This window comes from Botryllus schlosseri, chromosome 12, assembly GCF_051294905.1.
Source record: "Botryllus schlosseri isolate E-star chromosome 12, Bs_hap1, whole genome shotgun sequence".
NCBI classification, from domain to species: domain Eukaryota; kingdom Metazoa; phylum Chordata; class Ascidiacea; order Stolidobranchia; family Styelidae; genus Botryllus; species Botryllus schlosseri.
The window spans coordinates 22,920,872-22,947,236 of record NC_137247.1 but is presented as its reverse complement, the minus strand read 5'-3'; the positions used below and the strand labels follow the sequence as shown (position 1 = coordinate 22,947,236).

Here is a 26,365-nt window from a genome sequence, read left to right as displayed (position 1 = left end):
TCGGAGTCGGAGTCGGTACGTTTAAAGACCCAGGAGTCGGAGTCGGAGTCGGAGTCGGAGTCAGTACATTTAAAGACTCAGGAGTCGGAGTCGGTATATTGAAAATGTGTGGAGTCGGAGTCGGAGCCGGAGCCGGTGGTAAAATTTACCGACTCCACAGCCCTGATAACTACTAGTCTATGTAACGTTAGCTCTAATCCCGGGTTCGAGGCTTTTTTTCGCCGAACAAACCATATTAGCGCTATACTTTAAATTGTAATTCCCATAGAGACACACAATATTGCCGATCAAATGATGAAGTTTTGCAAAGTTACTCGACTCAACGTGAGAAAATCCTGTTTATATGCGTCAATACAGTTACGACGTCGCGGTATTATGAAAAATAAAATAACATTGTCACGGTGGATATTATTTTCTTTATGGCTCACTCGCCACTTATACTGCTTCGGAGCGCACGTGTGTTCATTTACGTGAGCGACGTGGTGAGAGTAGCCAGCTTTGTTTTGCTGTTGTTGATCTGTTCATTTATTGTTTTATTTACTGGAGTATTTGGTCTTACCAGGATATTACCAGCAATTTTTCAACGGTATTTTAATAAGATATTCGTCCATTTGGAGTTCTTGTTTCGTACCAGTTGGGGAGGAGATCCAGAGTCAGCCTACTCCAATCACATTCTTCATAAGTCTCTACTTGGAGACGACAAAGGTTGAAAAATTGAGTGTATTCCATCAACTTCGTTATGGATCCTCCATCTACAGTCAAAGACTTCGATGCGCAAGTCAATGATATTACTTTTGGTCCAAGAAGAGACCCTAATGCCTATAAGGAGATTACAGTCAAAGGCTTCGATATGCAAGTCACTGACAATATTTTGGCCGGTCTAGCAAGAGACTTCCATGCTGCCGATGCCTACTTTACTAAATGTTTGAGTGGAGCTACTCCTCGAACTGTTCTGGCTGCAAAAGACAGTCTTGACGAGGTATTCCATCGAGTCAATACCCAGTTGAACAATCTTACTACCGGTATCAAGGAAAAGATAACCGAGGGCAGCGTCTATGCCGAATCAATATTGGAAAGAATTTCGTCATTTCATGACCTTTGTCTATATACAAAGAATATTGCTGATGGCACATTCCGTAAACTTATTACTGCTGAAAGGGTAAGTACGCCACTTGACGACTTACGGACATTGTGGATGCATGCAGAAGACAATTTGAAAAGGTTGGAATGGGAACTTTTCAATGCTCAGTCGAAACTTGAACGGTATAAAGCAATTGTTTCGTCACAATTTGGATCATTAGCTTCTGTAACCAGTCATAAAGGTTGCTGCGGCTTGGATAGTAATGACACCCACAACAAAGGACTGCCAGTTGGCAATGCTATTAATGATAAACCTATCACAGAAGACTTTCTCGATACTCGGGCCATTACCACTCAATGTCAAACTTTCGCGACTTGCCCTACTCCACCTGTTGTAGGATGTTTGTTGTCAGAGAAGATATCCAATTACCAGTTCTCAGCCCGACGTAATGGGTCGGCCGTGAAACCAGTTATTTCATCCGACTACCTATTCTCAGTCCCCTGTAATGGGCCGGCTGTGAAACCAGTTATTTCATCCGACTACCTATTCTCAGTCCCCTGTAATGGGCCGGCTGTGCAACCAGATTTGATATTCAGTTGCCGTTACTCAGAAGCCTATAATGGGCCGGCTGGGCAACCTAAAATATCCTCTAATTGTCAATACTCAGCCACCCGTAGTGCGGCGGCTGATGCGACCAACTTCAATCAAGGCTTTCACACTTGTGAAATGTTCATTGATAGTTCTACGCACCCCGCAACAGATAATACTCACAATTGTGAGCTGCTGCAGTCTGCTCAACATCCTGTTATTCCATCTTCATCTCCTGTAAGTCAACAGGATGAAGCCAATGTTGATCCAAATTCCAACGATTTCGTTGAATTTGTCGAGAAGGAAATAGCATTGACTCGGTCACCATTTGGTCCGGTCAACAATGAATTTGATTTTTCACTTGAACCCGAAGACATCGATCCAAAGATACCTCACAAGATGTACTCGAAGAATCCGCGCAAAACTGCAATAGAGGTAAATTCTACATCTATGGATTCCGGCTCGATGCGTCGATGTACCTCTGAAAAGGAGCTACGTTCGCCATGTATCCTCTGTCAAGATCTTCATCTTCTCTTCAACTTTGAAGAAATCCAAAAGATGCAAGTTCGGCAACGTCATGGACTTGTAGAAGAGAGTCTGGTACGCCGTAATCGTTCATTCTGTGATCATGATCACAATTATTACCCATCCACATGTCATTGCAAAATTCATGGATGTGGCTGTGCTCAAAGCACTTTATTACATGACGCATATAAATGTTCGTTATATCCTAAATCGATTGTTGTTGCCAGCAACAACACAGTTACAGCTCTATCTCCTGCAATTGCCGAGATAAGTTGTCCTGTACATCTGTCCACACCTTTGGTGATGATCACCTGCCTGGTAGCTTCTACCGGTTTTATTACATGTGCATTCCTTATTTCTGGGGCTACCAACTGCCTGTGTACTTTCTTTTTCCTAAACCAATTGGTTATCAGTGGTGAAACGCTGACTTGTTTAATTAATACCGCTGCCATCCTTCCCCGCCAGCCTAAATTTGTGCCCATATCCGTTGAAGGAATCGGGTAAAGCACAGGCATCAACTTGAATGATGTATTAGCTATTTGTCACTTTCCTGTTATTGAAAATCTACCCCCAAGCGCAGACATTGTTGCACAATGCACATGCACAATGATACCTGAAGGACGCGTCCAATGTCCACCCAATTATTGATGTAAATGATTTTTACTGTATTATTGGTAACAAGTTCTTATGCGTTACCTGGATTACGAAGTCAGCAGTTACTTCATGATAACTTGGCCACTCTTCTATGGGTTGTGACAAAACCCTTCGAACAAATTAGGTGTATTCCACTGAGGTTAATTTCCTTAATTGCAATCACAAGACTTCTGTTATTGCTGAAAGTTTCATGAGACTTTAATTTTCTGCATTTAATGCCAATTTTCCTAATCTTAATTGTCAATTCATATCTAATTCATCGGTCATTGGAGCGTTATGTCGATTTTCGACTACTTAGATGTCCGTCCATGGGCAGCAGATCTGACTTCAGATGACTTCTCACATCTTTGGAGACACTTGTACTCCTGATATTGCACAATTTTGTGTTCGCAAAATAATTGCCTGCGACGTACTTATGTCGATAAGGCAACCCTTTATTGTATCCTAATCATGCTACCTGACTGTAATGTCTTGGTCAGGAGAGTGAGGTTTGTACTGTAAGTAGAACCTACGAACATAATATTCGTAAGTTCATATTCGTACAAGCACCCTGTGTAGTTTTACATTTTGTTAACTGTCATTACCACCGCTCATCAGTTATTGTGACTCTATGTATTTGCTTTGGCAGTTCACAGTTCGTCACAGGGCCGGCTATGTCACGGTGGATATTATTTTCTTTATGGCTCACTCGCCACTTATACTGCTTCGGAGCGCACGTGTGTTCATTTACGTGAGCGACGTGGTGAGAGTAGCCAGCTTTGTTTTGCTGTTGTTGATCTGTTCATTTATTGTTTTATTTACTGGAGTATTTGGTCTTACCAGGATATTACCAGCAATTTTTCAACGGTATTTTAATAAGATATTCGTCCATTTGGAGTTCTTGTTTCGTACCAGTTGAGAGAGGAGATCCAGAGTCAGCCTACTCCAATCACATTCTTCATAAGTCTCTACTTGGAGACGACAAACATAATAGACCATAAACAAAAATCATTCCATGTGTCAGATTTATTCAGCTCCACAAAGTTATTCACAAACAATTTTGTCAGAATATGGTATTGTGATGATCTAATTATGGCTATTATTACTCGCATAACAGTATGAAATGTTTTAATTTCACATAACGACTGCTATCATGTCTTGGCCTTGAATCATAGTAAGTGTAGCATCGGAAATGCGGCTATACCCGCTGCCAATATCACTAGCAATGCAGTCAAAAGACGAAATTCCTTTTCTATTTGGATGAATAGTGGTAGATCGGATAATGTTTTGGACAAAGCTCCTTTTTGGTTCTCGTGAGGAAATGGAGTGTCTGGAATATCCTTCGCTAAAAATTCGCAGATTGGCTTCCATCCGTCAGATAGGTTGAACACCAGTGTCTGGTCTTTAGGGGATCAATGAAAACACGGAAGTTATGGCGGCTGTACTCGGGGAACTCACTGATGATCATATCGGGCGACGTGGGAATTTCGAGAAATATGTATGTTTATAACAACACCATTTGCTTCACATGGATTTTGTTTTACTAATAAATGGATAGGAAGTAATACCAGACAATTTTTTTATCGCAGCCACGCAAGATAAAATTTTTCAGTTCATTATGGCACGCTAAATGATTTATCACGCAAGTTGTAAATTTGCTCCGTAAAATGGCATAAAGTTTGAAAATTCAAAATAACTTTTTAAAAGTAATCTCGAGGAAACATTAAAGCGGAATGGAAGAAACTGCCCTTTCCAGCTTACACAAAAATCAAGAAGTCTCGCATGATGTGGCACTAGACTTATTCGAGTCACTAGAATGCATGGAAAACTTGTCAATTATTTTTTAAATAAATAGCAATTTATGTTATATTCGAGTAGAAGTTTACGACCTTACTTCTTGTGTAACTTGAATTACTACTTTTATCACCTCTGAGTACTTCATACGATATTTTTACCCATATAGGGAACTATAAATTAGTCAATGTAGATCATGGCAAGCGTAAGATGTGGAATAACTGAAGCGAATCGAAGTCTTCGTGCCCCGGGACACAACCCAACATATGGATTCGAATCAATGCGAAACATATACGAGAATATTTTGTGATCGGACTGCTGTTATTTTACAGTTGGCACTCCGCATACGAAAGATTGCGTACCGGCGCCTAATTCTATCGGCGTAGGTCTAACCACATAGTTGAAATGATCACATACCTTTAACACTCCGTCATTATGCTCTCTGTAACGACGCTTCTGAATTTGCACATTTGGATTTTGTAGGAACTTTGGAAAGGGTTGTGGTGGGCATGAATAAACAACATAACCTGTCAGCAAATTGTGACGGTTGTTAAAATGTAGTAAATTGCATCTCAAAAAGCTTAGCATTTACGGCATAAAGTAGTGGCAAATCCTCAGTGTCATAGCGTTTATGTGAGCATGTCGTGTATTTTGTTATGTTCACAGCATTTTAAGGCGACGTACAAACAGAAAAGGTATTTGAAAAGTGTCCAATATTCTTTGGTTAATTTCGCATCATGTTTAAGATACATTTAGCGACTAACTACGTTCCAGCTTCTCATATAATGAATATATTTTAGAGGTTAAAGGTATGAAATAAATATTTGTGTGGGATATCTATAACTCACTAATGGCAGGTGAATGTGACCAGCTGGATCAGCTAATATGGTGGAGGAACGAATTCATCAGCACTTACCCAACTGCGTTATAACCTCCCGTGCTTTTCGGCCGGTAGGCGTGAACGCGTGGTAAGCAAGAAATCGATTCGAACTGTGTAGCGCGTCGACTTGATATTTGTAACTGTCGTACCATTCGTCTTCGCTTGATCGCATGGTAAGGATAACCTGAATATGCATACCGACATTGCACGAGTCACCAACATGCGGTACGCGCTCTGATTTGAGATTTCGGAAAAACGATAAGTAACACATTTGGAAATGCCAAGACCAAGACGCTCAGAAAACTGCTTAGGACTTATCCACACGATCAAGCTGTAGAAGAAGACAGTATTTCAGCTATAGTAACGTGTCTCGCCAGCACCAATATTGATTCCTTGGCGCTTAGACGATGAAAAGCGTTGCGAGGAATCGTGCGCAACTCACACTTCAAAATAGAATGAAATTGATTATCATGACATTTCTTGTTGTATAAATATTTGTAATACTTTTACAGAGTATTGCTTCTTTTGGTATATCTACGATAGTCGCTAACGTTAGATAGCACAGTGTTGTAGTGGCGTGAAGTGTGAAAAACGTGGTAATTAGACTGTGTGGCATTTTGTCTCAATATTGCATTATTGCGGCCCGCGGCCTCTACGAAATTTGAAAAGTGGCTTGCGACGAGTTTTGAGTGGCGACCCCCTGGCCTAATGCGTATGTATGGAATAGGACAGTGCTTTTCAACCTTTTTGAGCTACATTCGCATTTTTTGAAAATTTCATTCGCACCTGCCAGCCGGAATTTATTACACAAAAAATATGAAGAAACTTATCACTATTGTATTCGATGAGCTTCTTGGAGTTACAGAGCTTCATTATTTTACATTCAACGTATCGTATATTATTGATTAATCAAGTACTACAATCACTGCAGTAGAAAAATCACAGATAAAGCACTCCCGTTGTTCTCAAGGTGTCCGTTACTTATCCCGGGGGTATCGTGCAGTGATCTCCTTCGAAGCTTAAAGGACGAAACCAAGAACAATATTCACTGGCAACAATATCACTTTTCCACTGAATCCGCATGTTACGTCATCGAGATGTGAATGGGTTCGCATTTAGAACGCACAAAAAAGCGAAACTGCACTTGAATCATAGGATAACACTAGCACCTTTGGTTCATTTTCAGACAACATTCGCAAAGATGTTTCACCGTACTAATGTACGCGTTAGCCGATTGGATAGTACGGTGGGTGTTGAAACAGGAATGCTATACGAACCCACACAATCCGAGTAATTGATGTCGGTTATTGCATAGGCTTAGGCTTCATTCACTCCTTATCTATGCAATGCGCAAATCTACATATCTTTCAGAACAGCGTGTGGTATCCTTGTGGTTGTCAAAGCAAACACTTACACCTTCTTCACTATTTATTACTTTTATAAGATTCATGATTAACGCATAGTTATATCGGTCGGGGATGCCAACTGCGGGGTAGGTCTTAGGACAGTGGTTCTCAACCTTTTTCGCTTCGCGGACCCCTTTTGACCGTCACGGACTCTCGCGGACCCCCTCAAGTTTTAGTTCAATTTTAGCTCTATTATGGTGCAACCTTCATATCTGTCTTGTGCAAATACGAACTGTAGGCTTGTGATAAACAGCAAAATAATGACTTTTCTTGAAAATAACATCATACTATTTATGTAGAAATTGGTAGACTTTTATTATTTCAAAGCTAATTTTGCTGCTGTATTTCTTGAATTACGTGGTCGTGTCTTGAAAATCCGTGTCTTCGTTCTGATAGAAACGAGGAGTGCCAAAAACCATTTCCGCAAAGATAGATGGAGGCTAATGCAATATTAACGCATAACGCTTTCGACGATACTTTTGGTGTGATCGCAAGATTTATGGCACCAAAATGAAGAAACATATATTTTACGAAAATATCACGTCCAGCATCTAGCGCAGGGACGGGCAATATACTCGGCTCGCGACGGCATTTCGATCAGCCCGCGGAGAGTTTCTACCGTCAAAGTAAAATCGTAATCTAATAGTATAGACAAATTTTATGCGCCAAAGAATGGATCCAAGTTTTCCAACCTGAGAAAGACTGTCATGAAACTACTTGTTCTGTTCGGGTTTACATATATATTTACGAGCAAACATTTTCGACCATGAACAATCGAATATTAACAAGACAAGGCTGCATACCAATATAACTCGTGATATGAATTTCAGGGTTGAAGCGTAATGCTTTGATAGCAACGAAACACTACTTGTTCATCAAAAAAGCAGCCTTGTCAATAGGGCATCCGCAATAAGAATGCGCCAAATCTGATAGACGCGCTTTAAGAGCAGGTATATCATTGTCCGATTTATGACGGGTGTCAGCCGAAAATATTCGGGTACATTTCAACATGAATATACTATTCAATTGTATATTGAAGTTCTGTACCTCAAAGAAGCTGTTCAAATAGTGGTTATGTATATCACTGGATAAAATGGATTTCATGGCGATGTTTCAATCCCTGCATTGGGACAAATTAGGGATATACTTCGGAATTTTTTTTCAAACGACTGTACACTACTTTGATGAGAGAGACAAGTTCAAATCGAGAAGGTTTCGCAGACAAATCGAAGTCACCCTGATTGACGTTACTATCTCTATAATTTTATTTTTTCAACAAACCCCAACAAAACGTCTCATAACACCAATATGTTTGTATCAGCAGGTTAATGGAAAATTGGCAATGAAAATGAATTTCCACACTACGATAGTTCATGTTAGACGATTATTATGATGATATGAGTCATGAGGTTTTAGCAGTTGTGGTGCGAAACTGCCTCATGATTTCTCAAATTATAAAATAAAGTAAAAATTCAAATATCACCAATACTAAAATTTAGAGGTCTCGCGGACCCCCTGAAATTGCTTCGCGGACCCCGCGGACCCCGTTTGAGAACCGCTGTCTTAGGACATTCTTACAATATTGCCAAAGTGACTGAAATAATGCGAAATTATTGTTAATATCCCAAATATCCTTATACATAAAGACGAATAAGTTTCAGTCTAATTAAGCCTAAATTAGGCTGCAGAAGGAATATCATAAGACATACGTCTCGCTGACTCTGAAGAGGGTACTCAAGTTTGTATTGCAAACAAAGGCGATACGAATAAGAAATAGACAAATTTTCCCTATGGTTCAGTAAGCTTAGTGGCATCACCAATTTTTGTCAGACACCGGTTACGCGGATGAGATAGCGAGGAGGATTCATAGTAGTGCGATGCTTGTGTGATGATCTGCCGTGACTAAAAGCTCTCCAATCTACGGTGCCATCCATCCGTGAAGCAATGGGACTTCAACGACTTTTGGATGGCGAAACATTCTTGTTTTTTTTAAACGGTTTTTGTTACATCTTCATGCAGATAGATATGCTGTTAAAACATTTCAGTCGCGTGTTGCCGATACGCGTATGGCCGATAAGCGTATGGCGCAATAGTGGATTGCTAGTTTTTAAAACACAATTTCGCATATTCCCGCAAATGTACAAATAGACGGTGACATTGCCCTTTTCCGTCGCTCGATAAGTGTGAAGAGTCTGCTAAATGCGGCTTGCGAATGCTGCGATATACTGGTGTCCCCAATTCAAGATCATCAAATAATGGCACTTTGTTTCCTTCGCCCCGTTAATTCCAAGATAAATTGATCGCATATGCTACATTCATGCTCCCTTGAATACGAATCAAACCCAGCGAACATGAGAATGAGCGTTATTCATGTAACTCCGATTTTGCTTGGAAATTGATTCGTTGATTCGTTGATTCAGAGGTTATCAAATTTTCCTCAATCGCGTACCACTAATTTGTTGTTTGTACTACACTCATGACCAATCATGTACCTGACTCCTGAATGACTTGGAACATATGTAGTTATCACTATTACATTACATTAATAACTAGCGGAAATGAAATTTAATGTGATGGATTCAACTGTTTCTTCTACAAAATGTAGGCTACTCTATCCGGGATATAATATCACTGATAAAATATCGGAGATCACGCTCATATAGGCTCAATTGGAAAATTCCGGCTCGCATTACATCGAGATACGGATCTCAGTTCTTCGTTTCTACATGGTTTCAATCAGGGTGTCGTGTTGAACAGCTTCCCTTTATGGGAACATTTGAGAAGGTTTTTCACCAGCGACACACATAATACCTATATTCGTGGTGGAGATCTATCTTTGCTTCTAATCGACATGTGAATCGCATAAGCGGTGTCTTACAAAAGCTTAGAACGAATGTGGGCCTTACCAAAAGTCGGCAGTGGTTCTTAAATTCTTTGACCGCGACTAAAATCTGAGTGCTATTGCCATATCGCGACCCAAGTGTCATTTTTTTTTCTTCTTATTCATTCCATAGTATGCTACGCCTTCACGGACAGTCGGTCATGCATGACATAAAGAACACGCGGACAATAATTGTACGCGACGGAGCTTTATGAAACATTAGGTGCAATATTTTCGTGTGGGGTTCTCATTTGTACTGCCATTGTGCAACTGTCTACTCGGATTGCAATGATGGACCTATTCTGTGCAGAACATTTCCACGACCGGACATAGCAATATCGAAGGTTTTGGCCAACCAGTTACGGTCAATTTTAACGCCGCCGATCATTTTGGCACTTCACTGCTCTCTGCTCCTCAATTTAACTCTTCCCTCTTCTCTTACGAAACGCTTACGTTTCAGAATAGAAGAGAGAAGAGAAACAGTCGGACGCGTGTACGCATCGTGCATTCACGGCTTAACGCATCCCAATGGTTTCCATGGTGATTTCCGTGGAAGCCAATGTCGGGCAAATCTTACCATGAATTCAAACAAATTTCTGCGATACAAAGGTAGGATGATTTTCATATTCAAGCCATATTGTAGTAACGACTTGTCTACGTGTCTCGCTTATTGGCTACAGTACCCAACACGGTGACCCCGGATAGGAATCAAGCATACACAGGGTATCGCGCCAAGCGCGACGAAAATTCATTGTTTCAATAATTTCAGCAAATATTACATACATGTTAGAAGATTGCTTTGGAGTCATCGCGACCATAGATTATACCCTTCTTTATACTTTACACCCTTCCTATACTTCAAGAACCCATGATATAAGGAATAGCGGCCTGGTGTAAATGACCAAAGTTGCAGTCGATAAATACTGAACACCGAAAACAACAGCTCTAGCGCCGTACTGTGGCAATCACTATTCTCCGTATTCGATTGCGATGAATTAATACTGTCGGTATTCTTGATTATACTTTCGACAAGTGTAGCCGTTCGGTCGTAGTCCTCGCTATCTAACTGAATGCGGCTATATTACTTCAGGTTCGACTGGATCCAGAGACACATTGCAGATTCGACGGATATATTACAACGAAGGCAGGCACAATAAACACATCAATACTTCCAATCCAATCCAAGACTTAACACAGTAACAACTCCACACAAAGATACTCCAAGTCCAACTCCATACAAAACCCAATATCCAACTACAATCACATACCAAAGACTAACTCCAATCAATCACTTCCTCTTTCCCAATACCGCATGCTACCCTACGCATGACTGGTCTTGCAACCAGATAGTCCGGAGTCATTATGGCTCCGTAACCGAGCGGTTACACATCCCCGTTCCCAAGTTGAGTGATCTAGTAGCAAAGATCACTCACAAGCGACAAGAGGGAGCAGAAATAAAACAAACAGAAAATAAGTATAAAAATGCAAAAAGTATAAAAAATGGCAACAATATGTACAAAGAAATAGAATCACGTAAGGCTTGTTACAGCATCCTACAACCACCAATAATACAATACATTAGTGAGATCCACCAACAACACAAAGAAGGCCACCACAATATCTCCAAAAGTTCTCTCAACTGTCAACAATACCAAATAACAGACACAAAAATCCAACAACAATTACGAAAAAGCAACCATTTGCCACAGATCTCCACAACATAAGAACCTGCACTAAACCAAGTCAACATCAGAATTCAAACACGAGGTATCAATACCCATAAACAATAGCAGGTCACTATCGAATCAAGATCACAGTTCTAACATCTCATTATAAGGGGCGTAGTACAAGTCCGGTGTCAAATCCCAATGACCCATCATATCGCTCAAATATCTCTCGAAGTAAAAGCTTTACGGTGCGACGGCTCCTTTATATTCACAGTGATACACTCAATGGCCAGCTTACAGATCACCAACGGCTTTAAAGTTCCAAGTATATCAGATACGTTTACTTCTCTACCAACCAAGCCCTTGTTTCCAATTGACGAAGCCACTGTAGCACTTTCACCTCCCCAATCTTCAGCCGATTGTTCCTCCATCTTACTTCTTTCTTCACCATGACTGTCATCATCATCTGTCTCGTCACACGACTTCAATGGTACCATGACTACCATCTCAGATCCAATATCATCAACAGGAGCATGAACAGTCTCTTCAGACACTGAATCCATTTTACTCTCATATTCAAGCGGTTTGTCATCAACGAATACATGCTGTTTCTCAAATTCCGCCTCTTCAACGTTCACAACAGCAACATATTTTCCAGCAGACGAGCATACCGATCCATGTACCAAGTCACCACGTGTCACATTATCCATTTTCCCAACAGCACGAGTGTCCAATAACTTCACAATTTGTCGTGCTTCCTTCCCAAGCATTCCTTTTGCTAACTTCTTTAAAAACCGTGCAAGTGCAACTTCTTCTTTCCTCTTTAATAACTGCCTTGCTTCAAGTCCACCGCATCTGTCTCCTACTGCAAGCGGCATCTCTCTACCGGATCCAGCATCAGGGTGCGTGCTCGCCATTTGTAGCCGTTCGGTCGTAGTCCTCGCTATCTAACTGAATGCGGCTATATTACTTCAGGTTCGACTGGATCCAGAGACACATTGCAGATTCGACGGATATATTACAACGAAGGCAGGCACAATAAACACATCAATACTTCCAATCCAATCCAAGACTTAACACAGTAACAACTCCACACAAAGATACTCCAAGTCCAACTCCATACAAAACCCAATATCCAACTACAATCACATACCAAAGACTAACTCCAATCAATCACTTCCTCTTTCCCAATACCGCATGCTACCCTACGCATGACTGGTCTTGCAACCAGATAGTCCGGAGTCATTATGGCTCCGTAACCGAGCGGTTACACAAGGTTATTATGAATCCTGCAGAGTGTTCTGAATTATAATTTTGTCCGCGTAACCCAGTTAGTCAGTTGCTTGAGAGCCTCGTCTAAAGGAAACATCTACTTACCCCCACCCAATAGCAACCTAACTAAGAGATCTATCGACTACTCGGGACCTATCATTTGGAATGCATTACCACCACATATCCGTGAATTGCCTTATAATAGATTCAAAAAAGCCCTACTTGATCACCTCTTGTCGTTACACTAACACTGTTGCCCTACCTCGCCCAGACATTGCTTCATTGATCATTTGCTACCATTGTTTAATTTTTTTTTCTATTTTCCTAAACATTTTTTACAGCCAGACTGTTCAGAGTCAAGTGTACCTGTTTGATGCTGGTGTGATCAGACTAGATGACCTTCACGGTCTTATCGATCATTCCTATCTAATACCGAATACTGTAGGCTTACCATACGTCCTCTTTTAATAGGATTTGTCCTCTTTTTTGACTTTTTTGAAAGTGTCCTCGGAGGACGCCCTTTTGTCCTCTTTTTTGAGATTTTGTCCTCTTTTTTGAAAATTTAGGTCAGATATAGAGGAAATTGCGAGTGATATGCCGCAAATTAGCGCAGAAGTGAAGCTCCGGCGGGTATTTCGGAGGGAAAAGCGGTGATTTCAGGTTTGAGCGAAATGAAGACCTTTTTTTTTTAGTCATCCACCTGGCAATGTGGAGTGAAAAACGTGTTTTTGAGCTCTGAGCGGGCGGAAGTGATGACCTTTTTTTTTTTTTTTTTTTAGTCAACCGATCATGAAGTGGGAAAAATTTACCGGTTTTTGAGAATTCTTCTCCAGTTTTGCATGTTTGAAATTTCTGAAAAAGTGTCCTCTTTTTTCATTTCCGAAATATGGTAAGCCTAGAATACTGTGCAGTGCACGCATATTTTCTGTACCACCATCACTGCCGTTTGTTATGTATTTTGGTTTAATGAAAATAAAGACTCTCTCTCTCTCTCTCTCTCTCTCTCTTGGTTTTCTTTATGAATTTGAAATGTCGCATTATACTAGCGGGAAATTGTTGCTCTGCTTCAGTAACTCTCACATCGTTTATTAATTTCCAGTATTTTAGCAATTGCAACGGTCAGTCAATTGTCTACAAAATACAATTTTAAACCATCAAACCTTTTGAGTGATTTTTATTCAAGTATGTACATAAAATATCAATAATTTCATAAAGAAAATCTTTCCCTTTCATCGGGTCATCTCGTCTCAGCCGTCGCCGAATTTGGATTTGTAGTCGAGGTCGTAGCCGCTCGGTTCATCTCATCTCGCTGTAGTCGATGTAAATTTGTAGTCATGGTCGTAGTAGGAGCCGCCGGTATCTGGCGCTCGTTTGCGTTTGTGGATTGGGTTGGGTGCTGGGTATTCGGTGCGGAGTGGTGGTGGGGTTTGGGAGGTGGGGGGGGGGGGGGGGTTAGATGGGCTGGGGAAGGGTTTAGGGGGTGGGGTAGAGTGGGATTGGATGGGAGGTTAGAGTGGTTGGGATATGTTGTGGGTGGATTGGTCGGGTTTTGTGGGTCTATAAATACGATACAATTTATCTCGTTTTATCGGTGCGTTCATTGGGCTCACTTAAATTTTTCGGGTGTAGCGTCGATAGTCGTTTGCAGGTCGTTCTCGAGATCCTGTATTACAAGAGAGAACAGTTTTTTGTAAGTTGCACATTCGGCGAAGGTATGGCGCATAGTATCTTCTGCATGTTGGCAGAATTTGCATTTGTTTTTCAAGTAGGCGTCTTTTCTTCGTATCCATCCCGCGTTGGTTTTTCTGGAGCCTGTAAAGTAGCTCTCAGTGTTGATGCGATACGAGATCTCGCGTTGCTTGTTGTCAATGTGATCTTTGATATTGGGTTGGTATAGCCATATCTGTTTCCAGTCCGACATTCGGTTTCCTTCTTTTTTTTTTTTTTTTTTTTTTTTTTTTCGATCCAGAAAGAATTTTATTTATTAGTAGTACTCTGGAAATTCGAAAGTGACCTCCTTCCCTGTCAGCTTCTTGTAGACGGCGCTGTAGGTGTCCAGCTTATGCTCTACATTGTTCTGCTGATTCTTGTCCAAATGCACTTTGATGAGCCTCGAGCAATCGAGCTTGACTCGGATGCGCTTTCCGACAATTTCAGCTGGAAAAACGAGATCGTCCAAGATACTGTCGTGCACCGAGGTCAAGGTTCGGCTTTGCGGCCGCTTCTGCTTGCTCTTGGTCTGAGTTTTCCTGGTCGGATTGGGGAGAATTCGTCGCTGGGCAATGAACACAATGTGCTTCCCACTGAATTTCTTCTCCAATTCGCGCACAAGTCGCACTTGGATCTTTTGGAAGAGTCTCAGCTGCGGGACTGGTACAAAGATGACGATGGCACGTCTGCCACTGCCAATATCGACTTCCCTGGCAGCAGTGATGTATAACTCCCTCAGTTGAGCCTTTAAGTCACTGTTGCTCTCCAGCTCCATTAGAGCTTGGGAGATGGAAGTCTCGAACGCATCGGGCCTTTCATTTTTGGCCTTTACAATCTTGGATCCTGACCTAATCATGGTTCCAGCGCCTCAGATGCCAGGTACCTGCCAGCTAGCGTTGGGACCCCGGGAAATCCCGATCCCGGGATTAATCCAACTGAAATCCCGGGATTTGTGAACAGCATCTACCAAGGCTTACGTAGCGCCATATCTCTTATTTTGGTAATACAACAGTGTCACAAACTTGGCTGATTGTCTAGAACAATTCACCATTATGTGATATTAAAACCAGATATGGCATAACAATGGACTACACAATCACTTCAGACGTAGTCTATGGATCGTAGCAGCGTACCTGAGTATCAGATCGTTGCAAACTTATAGGTCAGAATAATGGTGAATTTCGAAGATATCAGTGCAAAGAAAAAATAAGATGCGTGTCAAAACTTTTTGTTTTATATATCTACATAAAAAGTCAAATGCAACTTGTGCCAGGACGTTTTGAAAGATTCATGGTCTAGCACAGTGGTTCTCACACGTTTTCAGACACGCCCCCTGCATGATCGAAAAAAATTTCGCGCCTCTGTAATCGTCATAACACAAAACGCAATCAGAATGTTAGCAATCTCAACGGATAGTTTGATTGCATGGAAGGTTATGACTGTTAATGAGAGAATTCTGAAATATGAAATTGGGACTGTACAGTGTACAGAGATCAATAAATACAAAAGGGAGTTGGTAAACCGCGCACGATGCTAAAATATTTTCAGTTGACCGCAACTTTGCGCCCCCTCAGTTTGAACTACTGGTCTAGCACAAAGGGCGTGATAACGAGGATAGGGTCCGTACACAAGTTAGTAATTAAATCATACATGACTCAATTGGACACCTCAAAGAAAGATCAGCCAAAAGGAAGATGAGGAAGATCGATTCCTTTTATAAATCACACGAGTCTCCCCTCGATGACCTTCTTAGCCAGTTTGCTGCTTTGGACGAGAGGACAACATTTAGACCTAATCAAATTGTCCAAAGTGAGCGAATTCATCTGGCCTTCTTGGCTGACGGCTATGACTTGCCAAGACCACACAAATGTGTTCGGGACTTGGTGATCGGGCACTGAAAATATAATCGCAAGAGTGTGAAGAAGAGCATTCAGCTCGTGGATATTTCGCCAACAAAATACGAAACCGTCTAATCGATGATACTCTTGATCAATGTTTCCTCTAATTTTTCACGAGTCTGCGCGCACTCACCAACTCACTGCGCGGTCCCTTGGACAACGGGGCGCATCGATCAAAAAAGATAACTTCGGCTTTCTTGGGCGCAGCTTAGATTTTCTGTGCACAGAGACCGTGTCAGCACTGCGCAATTGTGTACGAGCGCAGCTTAGAGGAAACAGTGCTCCTGGTGCTCTCATCTTTTGAGCCAATATTACAAGGAATAAATGTTGTTTGAGTAGCTTGTGTGTGTATTTTACTACTTTGCTAATCCCGGGAAATCCCGGGATTGAGAAGCGATAATCCCGGGAAATCCCGATACCGGGATTTTAAATTTGATCCCGAAGTCCCAACCCTAGTCCCAGCACCAGATAGAGTCGTGAAAACGAAAGCCACGAGAAAAATGTTTTTGAATTTACTGAACGACGTCATGCTGTAAATGTTTTTCGGGATCGAATATTCGCAAAAGTGTCGAAAATAATATTACAATAATAATGCAATTGAGCGGCATCACACACGATGGACGCAATGACTTATATGAACCCACAATTATTTTGACATATGCCAAAAATAACTTCTTTGTGGCATTTGTAAGATTTTATTTTTGGCAGTTTTGGCATCGCCATGCATTCATATTTCTATACCCAAATAAACCACGCCAAACGCTCTAATTTTGCCTTTCATAACAAATGAAATTCACGTGCGGTATCCACTCCGTGCAATCAAATAGCGAGAATAAAAACTGAAATAAAAACGGTGTTGGGGAGCGAATTCAGCTAATGCAAAACGACTGTTTCTGATCTATCTAATGTGAATAGTACAAAATTACCATTTACATAGATCACAATACCTCGGGTTACCATATTTTGGAATTCTGGAAAGAGGATACTTTATCAGAATTTTCAGACTTGCAAAACCAGAGGAAAACCCCGAAAATATGGTAAATTTTTCACACTTCGTGGGCAGTTGACTAAAAAAAGTTCAACTTTCTCGCTCAGGGACCAAAATACAGTTTTTCTTTCACATTATCAAGCGGTTAACTATAAAAAAGGTCAACTTTCCGGCCCAGCTTCTAAAATACCCGCCATAGCGTTATTTCAGTGCTGATTTAATGTATCCAAGTCTATTTCGCCATATATTTAACCAACATTCTCGAAACAGAGGAAAAAATTTCAAAAAAGAGGACATTTGGGCGTCCTCCGACGACAATTTTAAAATAGTCAAAAAAGAGGACAAATCTTCTTATAAGAGGACGTATGGTAACCCTATAATACCACTTGTGATAACAATTAAAAGCGCTTGCTGACACGTTTGGATCACAGCCTCACTACCTAACCGAAAATTAGAAATAATGAATGGCTTCAATATTCAATAAAACATGAAAAATATCCACCCGGGAAATAAAAATCGAGAAAGAACTAAATGTATTATGTATATATGGTACGCATTGATGGATGGTTTCTTGCTTATTGGAGACTGGGGCCTTCTGAAACGTGACGCAGTCTATCGGTGATTGAGCTGTGGAGACATTTTTGAACAGCCAGCTCAAAGTGAATGGAATTACCTATACGCCTTGAGCTAAATACAGCCTTGGTCGCGCTTGGTGTCAACATGATGTAACAAAATGCACGATCGGTGACAACATGACTGGTCATTAAGCGTAGCTACAATTTATGGCTCTCAATAGCGGCCATACGAATTCCTCGTGGCCGGCCACGACTTCATGACCAGTTCGTGATTTTGGCGCATCTAGTTGTATCAAAATCCTCCCTTTGCATCCAATTTGACTATACTCAAGTAGATCTTCTCCATTTGCACTACGAACTTGCTGGCGGATTGGTTCGTAGGCGACTTCCACTAACACTGCACGTTCTTAAGTTACATTACCACTTTATTGAGTAGTTCGGGGATGGGTTCAAAATTACCACGGCTTTACACACGTTTACCTTCTGTGTTCGCTGTAGAAATGAATCGAATTCCCTCGACTATTGAAAAATTACTCTGGGGTGGTGCTCTGTAAACTAAACCGAAACATGTGTTCCGTCAACTTCCTAGATAGGTGATAGAGTAATTTTAGAGCGTGCATGGTATTGCTCGATCAGATAAACCACTTTACATTAAAACTGGTCTCCACGGCTTCCACACCAGCAGCCACTCAACGCACTGGGATTGCGTGGAGCGAAAACACCGTGGTGCAGACTCGATAGCCTTGCAGTTTCTTCGCATCTCCATCGCCCAAGCCCATTAGTGATGCAAACGTAGATAGTCTGACTCCCAGCGTCTTCTTCCTTATCTACAGAAAGAAACCGTCATATTTTGCTTCAAAAAGTTCGTTTATTCCGTTGCCAATTTCACAAAATCGAAAGCCATTGAAGATATGATTATAAATTACATTCATATACTACAAGTAGTTAAATGCAATGTGTCGAATACATGATATTCACAGAAAACATCCAGGGGCACGAGATATCAGATGCACTTAACACGGCGATAAGTATTTGCACTGCATTCAGATGTTGTGGAATGTTTCCCCCAATCAATGTTCAGGGAACAATCTTGATGACACAGACCAGTTCCAATCGTTCACCAACCACAAATATATCATGAGTTGGGCGTTTTTTTAACATGTCAATAGTTGTCAAAATTTGGTCAAAATTGTAGCGTTAGGTCAAAATTTGTCAAAATTGTTCATTGAGTCAACATTTTTTTGGCGTCTGCATTTCGTTTGTATCGTAGATTTTGCACTGTCGGTGAACGTATCGTTTGATATTTCGCAGCTTTCAGCCTACTTTATAGGCCTATCGTTGTAAACGGCAAATTGTCTGCTCATTGTGAATCATAAACGGTCAAATAAAACAAATCGGTAGGCATGGTATTATGGTCAATAGGGATGGTGTGAACGTGAGGTTCACGTTCGCGTTCTGTGTGTGAACCTCGGAAATTTTGAGGTTCGCATTCACAACAGAACCTTGGTAGGTTCTGCATTGTGAACCTTTTTCATATATTACAATTTTCACGTCATCATAACATCTTTGGTTCAAATTTATTGCATTTCAACTGCGGGCCACTTTATATGCATGGTGCTGGCAGCATAAACAATCAACACTAAACGACCATGCACCTTGACAATCTCAAAAGTTTGCTCGAAATATCCAGCTTTCCGTTTGTGAATAATTATTAGTGACTCTGCTGTAGGCTTGACCTGCAATCACACAACACCAAGAGCGAAGTACACTACATGATGCTTATTCAACCAATCAATGAGATTGATATCGTTTTCTGATGTAAAAATCTAGCAGGCGTACGGGGTCAATCTTGACTTCATTTGTTTACTTATCATAAAAGCCAAATCCGTGCGATTGCGGTGTTGGCTACACCTGTATAACTTGATAATGGGGTAATATCGGTAGCAAGTATAGTAACCCGTTTTGCACTCTGCTCAATATCCATGTAGCAATACCCAGACGCCGAATACACTGTCCGGTCTGGACTAGACAGTGAAGGCGTAAGCTTATATTCCCTGGCAAGTCCTCATCGAAATTGTTGGCAAAGCGACGGAAGATATTGATTTTATGGGATCATTTGATTGCCTCAGTTGATACATTTAGCGACGATTAAAACGGCAATATGTTCTTCAGCATGGTGGAATTTTTGCTGCCCGATTCGTCGCTAGGTATCGTGTACGTACAAGTACATTAATAAAGGCTATCACTTCATCGAAATATATGGTTGAAATTATCAATATGACGTCACGTGACGTCATGAGGTTCACGTTCGCGTTCACACAGAACCTTTCAAAAAGGTTCGCGTTCACACGAACCTGAACCTTTCAGAGGTTCACACCATCCCTAATGGTCAACGTACTGCAATATCCTAAATCCTAACTGAAGAAAGACTTCTGGGGTATTTCATCATTCTTATATTGAAGAGGGCATGACGAAAAATTGTGATGTAGACAACATTGTCAGAATGAAGCAACATGGTGTGTCACCGACAGTGTACGCACAACTTGAGTGTTGTCAGTCAAAAACTGCTGCTGTTGAACGTCCTTGGTAAGTTTCTTAGTAAGGACATGCACTTTCTACCCAAGAATGTTGGAAAGTATCTCTCGTCATACTACAAAAATTTGATAATTTCTACCATAATACTTATTGTAACCACTGGAATTCTTCATAAGGCCAGATTTCGTCAAAATATTGTTTTTTTTTTCATGTAAAAAGTTGCCTGTTACTAAGTCAAAACGTTTTTTTCAGGCCAAACTATACTTCGTTAGGACAGCCAGTTCCAACCAGAAATGAAGATAAGTGGTACAATTTTAACATTATGCGGGAAAACACCTAATTTGCATACGTCAGGTCAAAATTCAGTTTGTTTAGGTCAAAAAAAGTCAAAATTTTAATTTTTAGGTCGGAATTTACCTTTTTTAGGTAAAAAAAAAACGCCCTAATCATGAGTTTGGTCAATACGCAGGCTTGGCATAGGCATTTTTCATCAAGCGATGGTGCTGCATTAAATGACGCAAATTATCCGGAGTCATCTATTATTATAACAGTAATTCGATTATATAGTAGGAACATTTACGTCCTTATGCCTACCACACCGGTTATAGCAGCTTGACCTAACACGACATGCCATACAAACCGGTCCTTGCACCAAAGTAATCAAGTATCCTCTGGCATACAATACACGACATCGATAGTGACTGCGGCATCCATTTTATTCGTACATAATTTGTTTCAACCTGGAAGAACGGCAACTCGATGGATATATATATATAAACAAATTATAAAACGTGATCAAAATCGAATTTCTAGGAACAAAGCCCCACACTTTACCAATAGTACCAGGAGGTTATGCTACATCGTTGCCTTTTTTCACATATGCAGCAAAATTTCAGTGTGTCAAGTTCAAGTGCTGCTACAGCATGGAAATATTCATAGATTTATCGACACAATTCTCATCGTCCAGCAATAAGTGTAAGCCGCATTGATGTTGAGGATAGCGAATGTCGTATATAGCGGTACGATAATCGAATATCTATATAACGGTATATCGAGGACTTGTCATAGACCTGATACAGAAAAGAAGGATTTTATCAACCGGGCAATATTCAATTCACAGCTATTCAGCTATACGAAAGATAACAAACTGTTGATTGTTTGTTTGCAACTCCATATCCTATCTATACCGTTGAAAAGAGATATCAGGTCGGGGGAAGTACCGGCCACAGCGAGCTGCTCTGTGGCCGGCCACAGAAGGTTATGTGGATTTCACAGCTTTTCTGGAACTTAAAGAGTATATTTCACACATTATTGTTTCTTTGATTCCCTGATTGTTTCGTTTGGGTACTGTGATTACGGTATTTAGTAAGTGAACGAGAAAACAGGTAAAATGACCAAATATTGACCGATCAAGTATCTCCAGGAAACATACATATGCATTTAAAGAGGTATTGTCGAGTCTACTTAAGCGTAAATCGAACAAATTTGCACTGAATTAAGACAAATTTCCAGTACAGTGTCGTATTATTTATAAATTATCCAGGGAAATTCACGAAAGATTTTAAACTGCCCCCACATCCTTAAACTGCATGATCAAATATATATGTAGACTATAACCTCGCATCGCAGACTTATCATAAACGATAAACATGGTTGAAAATGATGGATATTATCAGCCTCATATTATTTAAATCGCAGGTATGCATATTTACAAAATATAACCAACAATACAATAATTTGCAACTGCACAATTCACATCTTCCGTATAAAATTATTATCAGAACGGGGAAGCCCCGGCCACAACGAGCTCCGAACTGTTCTGTGGCCGGTCACAGAATGACATGTGAATTTCACAGCTTTTGGGGAACTTATAGAGATTTTCGGATATATATTTGGTGCACATTGTTCTTTCCAATTTTATACAGTTGCTGACGAGTGTCAGCCGAATATCCGGGTCTATTTCTATATCAAAAACATCCAAATCAACACTTACCAGTTACCAGTTTTGATAGTCTTCATTGCTTCTAGCTTTCTATACCATTATTTCCTGTTTCATTTAGAGGGTATATAATGGGTTCTTTACATCATTTTTGTGTCTTTAATTGATATTATAGCGACTCTGCCAGATCGTTTCGACTTCTCTCTATCGTTTCATTGTATCGCTATATTCTTCTAGTATTTCGGGTGAAAATGCTAATAAACTGAGCTAAACTCTTGCTCTCAACTAGTTCTATTGACTGCAAGCCCATAATACAGGGGTCGCCAACTAAAAATGGGTCACGGGCCACTTTTCCGAATTCCTAGAGGTCGCGGGCCGTGGACATCAATATCGATATAAAAGTAGGCAACACAGTTCAATAACCACATCTGATAACTCTACGTTAATACAATGCTGTGCTCTCTAACATGGGCGACGGTTATAGTCACCACAAAAGAAATAATATTTTATTGAACAAACTCAAATACAACGAAAAGTATCATGATCATCAATTTCGTTATATTTTGAACTGTGAGCTATACACGATACCCGACAACACTCTGTAGCCGCTAAAACAGGGGTGACCAACATTTTTGCTATTCATGGCCGCATTTCGAGTACTCATGTAGCCTGCGGCCGCATACCGGTGGTTAGTCGTGATAAACTAGCTGAGGCCAAATACCCATGTTATACTGTCCATGTCCATTGCCGGTACACTCCGAACTAATGAATTTATGCATATTGGCTTACTATGCGCACCGAAATCGTTAGTAGTTATGTTGTAAAGAGCCACCGGAAACCGCGGTCTGTAGTCGTGCGAAGCGCGAAAAATTTTTCATGTTCATTAGTGAATTTCGGCAATAAATATTCGTATAGTTTCACATATTACTATAATATATTTATCCTTTCTCGGCCAATGCGATCAGATTCACCGATAGAGCTGATGCAGGGGGTATCTTAGAAAACGTAGGGTTGTTATCAAAAGTGTCGACAGCCGCATAATTTCCCTTCTACTGCCGCAGATTGGCCACCCCTTGATTAAAGAATCAATATTTGGGTTAGCTAGACACGGTAGGCCTACTTGCTAGACAACTATCTCCTCGTAAAGCATGGTCTTTTGGAGATTCCGAAGTCGGTTTTCACGCGTCTTCCGAAGTCGGTTTTCACGCGTCTCGGTCTTGGCAGTGGTGGGCCATTGCACGTCAAGGCAATATTATGCCCATTCGTACCAGCAAATTCTTCATCCATGGATTGATATTACCATGCCGAAGCCGTATCAACTAGTAAGGAATAGTGATATTGGGCACAGTATAATGGCTTACTTTGAACAACGACAACATTGTGTTTCAATTGAAATCAATTTCAGCGTTTCAAAATGATTTACTAAGCGTTTTTCTGAATTTTTTTCAAATCAGGTCGCGGGCCGCAAAATAGGACCTCGTGGGCCGCGTGTTGGTGACCCCTGCCATAATAGAACATAATTGATCATACATCTGGCAACGATTGGGTCATGGACAGTACTGATATTTAATGTTAAGTTGGTATATTACGGCCGGCCATGAAATTTCGTTGTGGCCGGCCATGAAATTCATTCAGTGAGCAAGAAATCGAGAACTGTTGAAGAAAAAGATGGATCAGCATATGTCCAAGACAGTTTTCGTCTACACTCGAAGTTTTAAATCGTAGTGAAACTTGTATGACGATCGCTGCCGGCTCGTCAAACCACATTGATTATAAAGAGTGGTAAGATAATTTTCACGTCCTCCATTTATTTTGTGATACTTCATGGGACGTTTATTTAAAGCAGCGTTGCTGACGATCTTGCTTCTGCGCCTTTGCTTCTGTTTACTTCAACCCATTTTTTTAAAACTGCCTTTTAATATCAACAGACCATTGTGCCCTGCCAAATTGGCCCAATGTGCCCCAACCGCTTCTTCCGAACGTACACCTTGCCAAAATTATAAATCGCAATCCTGTGTCCAAAATAGCATGCTATAGCTAAGCTGTGTACTAATTTTAAGCAGTAAAAACGAGATATATTCACCTAAAACACGATCGAAAGGTAACGATGTAATTTTGCGAGGGTCAGCAAAATTAAGTAACTCGTCATTTCATCATAAAAACTGCGACCGGTGGGTAACCAAATCGCATCAGGATCACGTCAGATAGAACCCTAGTGAATCATCGAAGCGACGTATATTCTTTCTGTCTGGTTGTATTAATATTCACGATGTACTCTTGTGCCCCTGAATTCATTGTGCCCCACTTTCCCTAATCTCTAAGATCCTCTTGTCCGTTTGCTGCTAAAGCCACATTCTATAGGTAGACGTAGCGGAGTTCGCTACATAATAAGCATGATGTCCAAAGTGACCATAACAGGCGGAATAATATGAGAACCAACCTTGGCGTCAGGAAAAGCTTCCAATAATTCCTCCCAGTAAAATGCAGCGGGCATGTCACAAACGACGTCAATGTCATCGTACATCTTCTTCAACACTTCTCTTTTGCTTCCATGCTTTAAAATATCAAGCCATTCTTCTGGGAATTGGTACAAGTGATCGTCGAAGTCGTGAACTTTGTATCCAAGCATCTCCAACGCGACATGTAGTGTCTTAGTTCCACACTTCGGAAAACTAGCTACTACAACCTTCATTGCTGCGGTATGTCAATTCTAGAGATTCCAATACACTATTGGCGTAACAAACAATATTAATCGTATATCCACCTGTACATCAATTAACGTATTTCACGAAATGAATGAACCATTTCCGTATACTGATATGTCATATCAATTTTTTTACCAAAATTGATATATAGCTGAACGAGTTAGTGCTGGACGTGCCTTGTTATGATTAGGAATTCAGTTGAAACTATATCTACGCAGAGCCAGAGTCATTATATTAAATAATAATTATCCAGCTATTGGTTCGCCGTAGTTGGTTTCTGTATAAATACGCCAATCCACATTGTATATAATATGTAATGGCCGTTGGAGGCTATTCCAGTGTTGGGAACAAGTCACTATATTTTCGATTCACATGTCATTCAGTCATATCACATTTTGACTTCAAGTCAGATCAATTGATTTTGGAATTCGCGTATTTTGTTCCTTGTCAGATCTGAAACGCCGATCAAGGCAAATCAAGTCAAGTTACAACCACGAATTGTACTTCATTGATGGAGTTAGGTTGCATTAATAGGACAGTAGGCAAGGCTATACTTCAAACGTACTTGGCGCCAGTTGGCATCCGTCGCATTTACCGCCATCCAAGTTACTATATCATGTGACATATGAACCCGAGAATAATAATCCGTCATAGTTTGGTCCAGTTAGAACCAAATTACTGACATATCCGTTAACTATGGATTGTTCCCGACCGTGTGACTCCTGATTGCTTAAACTCACAGCGACAAAATTCCTTATATTTTCATTCAGCTCAAGCGAATTTCCTGACGCAAATTTTTTGACTGTGGCAATAAGAAATAATTTGTGAATATGAACAGATCATTGCTTGCTTGAACAATAAATAGGGCCAACGAATCCTTTCGACAATATCGTAAATTTCTAAATAGTTGCGTGGCGAAACCTCAAAATGCTAACTTTGTCTAGCGCTTAAGAAACACCGGTGTAGACTATACGAATGATCAAAATCATGGTCATACAACTTCTGAAACTAAATATTTTTGTTCAAAACATGTCTTGAACTAAGTGTTTTACAAACCTCCTGTTTTGAGCTGGTATACTATCTATGTTGATCCAAGCAACAAGAAGCAGTTACGGAAATTTATCGTATGTTGTATTCATGGTGTTTGTCGACTACAATTATCAGTCACACCAGGCCGATTTTCTGCATTTTTTCATTCCATATCAGCCAACAGCCCACTTCTAGGCTTATTTAGGACACCGCTTACGCGGATGAGATGGCGAGGAGGAGCCTAAACCCCCAGCACGTG

General features: G+C 40.6%; 1 protein-coding gene and 1 pseudogene across 1 annotated transcript; both read right to left on the bottom strand.

The window, feature by feature from the left end:
• Positions 1 to 3,838: 3,838 nt before the first annotated feature.
• On the bottom strand, positions 3,839 to 25,871 carry LOC145451485 (uncharacterized). The gene is made up of 3 exons (XM_080329699.1): positions 24,813 to 25,871; positions 5,538 to 5,685; positions 3,839 to 5,148 (listed from the first exon to the last, which is right to left on the bottom strand). Exons 1-3 carry the CDS (start codon positions 25,062 to 25,064, stop codon positions 4,943 to 4,945), a joined length of 606 nt encoding a protein of 201 aa, XP_080185825.1. The 5' UTR covers positions 25,065 to 25,871; the 3' UTR covers positions 3,839 to 4,942.
• On the bottom strand, positions 14,692 to 15,327 carry LOC145451486 (small ribosomal subunit protein eS7 pseudogene; annotated as a pseudogene).
• Positions 25,872 to 26,365: the final 494 nt, after the last annotated feature.